General features: G+C 43.2%; 1 protein-coding gene across 1 annotated transcript in view; it reads left to right on the plus strand.

The window, feature by feature from the left end:
- Positions 1-722: 722 nt before the first annotated feature.
- Positions 723-3,272, plus strand: part of gpm6aa (glycoprotein M6Aa) — a 19,666-nt gene continuing 17,116 nt past the window's right edge. Inside the window, exon 1 of the mRNA XM_035668669.1 lies at positions 723-1,136. Within this exon, the coding sequence (XP_035524562.1) occupies positions 1,100-1,136 (37 nt within the window). The 5' untranslated portion in view covers positions 723-1,099. The remainder of the gene's footprint in view (positions 1,137-3,272) is intronic.

Here is a 3,272-nt window from a genome sequence, read left to right on the forward strand (position 1 = left end):
GTACCTCAGTGATCTTCTAATTATTCATCTGTGCCTCCTATCCCTCTGTCCATCCCTCAGTAAGTCAACATTTTAATAATGTTGTTTAGAATTTTGCCCGTGGCCATGTTGTTGCACTGCTTGCTACTCAAGACTTTGCAGAACCTTCCCAAATACAGTGTGTATTTTTAGTTTTGTGTACAGTGTGGAGACACTTTCGGGCAGTTAGCCAATGACTGCATATTTCCCAAAATGAAAACTGGGAATTATTAAAAGTAGCAATCCATTGGCTGTCCGAAGAGTTTCAAGACCATGAGCTATAAAACATAGCAGAGCACACAATCCTTGAGTTTAAATCTTAAAATTAGCCAAATGTGGGCAACACCTTACTGTTTGTCTGCATTTACATGACACCTCCTTGGTGATCGTATAATTGAATCTGTATGACTAACGAGATTAGGAGAATCCCATTTCGAAATCAATGTCCCCCCCTCCCTTATTTAAGGAGAGGTTGAGTTAATGCAGTCACTGCCGCCGGGGGGGAAAGGGCTTAACCATTCTGTCTGAGAGCCAGGGGTGTTTAGGGTGGGCCGGGCGAGTAATGGTGACCCACATTTGTGAACACCCCTGTCTAAACATGGCACAGTTAGAAGGTCTAGACCCACTGCTCCCTATTCCAGTGGCGCGTTCACTGTTTTAATTCTACATTTTTCACACACCTGACATTTCAACTGCATGCCCCCACCTCCCTCCCATCACACATGCGCTTTCCTGCCTAACACAGAGACCACCCTCTGCTCCATCCAGCCCCCCCTCCTTCTCCTCCTCCTCCTCCTCCATCGGGGACCAAGGAGGTTTTTCAGCACTTGCCACGGCAGCTCGCAATGGACAGCACCACAAAGACTCTGTGATCTCTTGCATCGCCCAGTCACTTGACAGAAACCGCAGCTGACAGCCAATCTCGGCGTTCAGTAGGGACATCTAGTGAAAGTGGAAAAGTGAGACAGAGAGAAACATAGCAGGAGTGCTTTGTGGACTACCCCATAAAAATAAATAAGGTTTTGAACCTGAAACATTTTTTTTCACATATATCTTGTTGCTCCAAAACATAACCAACACAATGGAAGAAGACTTGGATGAGGGGCAGACCCAGAAAGGTAAGAAAGTATTTCTTTGCATATTTGGGTAGATTTCCTGAAGTAAATCTGACATGGGTGTTTTGTTGGTGTGTCAGGTGGTGCCTCTGCAGAGACAATTGCACAAATGTTAGCCTTTCCCTTTCTGAATAGGAGAGCAGCTGTTTGTGGTAATTCCTTTGTCCATTGAGTGTCAGCACTCCACTGGAGAGTGCACGTCTATATGTGCTGTTTGGGTAGTCAGAGGGGTGTGAACTGCTACAGCGAGGGGTAGACTGTCTTTGTTTGCTTGATAAGGCTTTCATGCTTGTCGTGATGGCTGAGAGGGAAACACGAAGAGTGAGGAGCACCAAGCTTCGAAACTCATTAATCCGTCAGCTTTCAGGTTCTGTCTTTTGTGTCCAAATACCCAGACGTTGTATGTTGCAGCGTTACGCTGCGACATTCAGTGTGTTCTTGATCCAGGAGCAGGGATTTCTCTCGTTCATTTAAGAGGGGCAGTGTTTGCTTTGTGCAAAGTGGAATTGCTATTTATACTTCACACACACCCCCACCACCACCACCACCACCACCACCTTTTCTCTGCATGAATGATTCAGTGTATGCTTGGGAGTCACAAAAGCAAGAGAGTGAAGGTATATTTTTGTTTACTAGTGGACTGTAATATTTGGAACAAAGATGTTCCTTCTAAAGCATCCCTGAGCAGAGACAGACAGGATGCTGCTGTCATGTATGCTGGAACACACCTTTGTCTCTGCCTCCCTTGTCTCACTCTCTCAGATTTACTTCATGTGACAGGCATGGGCTCATGTGTTTGTGTTTCTCCTCGCAGGAAGACACATGAGCTGAAACAGTTGCCATGGAATTGGCCAAGTGTAGTCATTATCTATTCTCTGTTCACCCACTTCTGCTGATGACATTTCAGTAACACAGGAATAGTTCCCTGTGTCTGAGAGTGTGGGAGGGAAAGAGATCGACTGTGGTACAGAGGCAGAGTGACAGACAGAAATTGAGTAGAAGAAGACACAGCGAGGGGAAGAGACACTGAGTGCAAGGAAGAGAGTGAGAGGTTTGGGAGAATTTAGGAAGCTTAATCATCTACCAGAGAGAGAATAATGGTGGACTATATGGTACTTATGCACATCCATTAGCTAAGGAAAAATTTGTTCCCCGTTGATCAAAGGCATTGATAAAATTGCTGCAAGATAAGTTATGAAGGTGCTGTTCCAATATCACTTTGTAATGTTTGGCATACGCACTGCCAGCCTTACAGATTTGGTTCCAATACTTCTTGGTCGCCATTATTAGGTGTGTACTCAAGCATTCCTGTTCAGAAAAGCAAAATCTGTCAGCCTTGGCCACTAAAACAAATGTTCACCCAACTGAAAAATGCAGTCATGCAAGCTCTGCATGCATTTCTGTATGCCATGTCCATTAATATGGGCGAAGCGCAGGTTTGTAAAGACTGGAATTACTTAGTGCACACTCATATAATGCAAGCTCTGTTAGCCTAGTGGCAAACCTTTTCTTCAGATTATTTAAAAGTTCCTACAATGTGCAAACAGTATGCTATAGATTTCCTCTTTCTCAAAACTCAAGAAGGGAAAAGAGGTTCAAGATAAAATGGAAGATGCATTTACGGGGGGAAAAAATAGAATGAAAATGCCCACATATCGTGTGCATGGTGTTTACGGCTGATGCTTGCCATGTAATACTACTGTAAATGTTCCCACCATTCAAAAAAAGTTTGTTAAAAATGAAATGACCAACCTGTTACCTCAGGAGCTCATATTCAGTCTGGTCCTGCAGCCTGACAAGGTATGCAGCCACTCGCAGCCCTGTGGTCACCAAGGTGACATGTCTTCATGAGTCACCACAAGCATAAACACACATAGACACATTTCATTTGTTTCTATGATTGTGACTTTTTTTTAATGATTTATTGTAACTCTTCAGTAGTTTATTAACTGATGTGACCACAACAGACTACGTTCAATTTCAAACATTTGTACAATAATGTGTATACTAGCATGGAGACAAAGTGTATAATATGCTAAAAGAAACAAATGGAGCGTGAAAGATGAACCAATGCAAAGTTTTATTAAGGCCAGCTAATGTCTTACTACAATAGATGATAAGGTGAGTTCATTTATATAT

The sequence above is a fragment of the Morone saxatilis genome, unplaced genomic scaffold (genome assembly GCF_004916995.1).
Source record: "Morone saxatilis isolate NCDOM2014 unplaced genomic scaffold, NCSU_SB_2.0 Contig22, whole genome shotgun sequence".
Taxonomy (NCBI): domain Eukaryota; kingdom Metazoa; phylum Chordata; class Actinopteri; family Moronidae; genus Morone; species Morone saxatilis.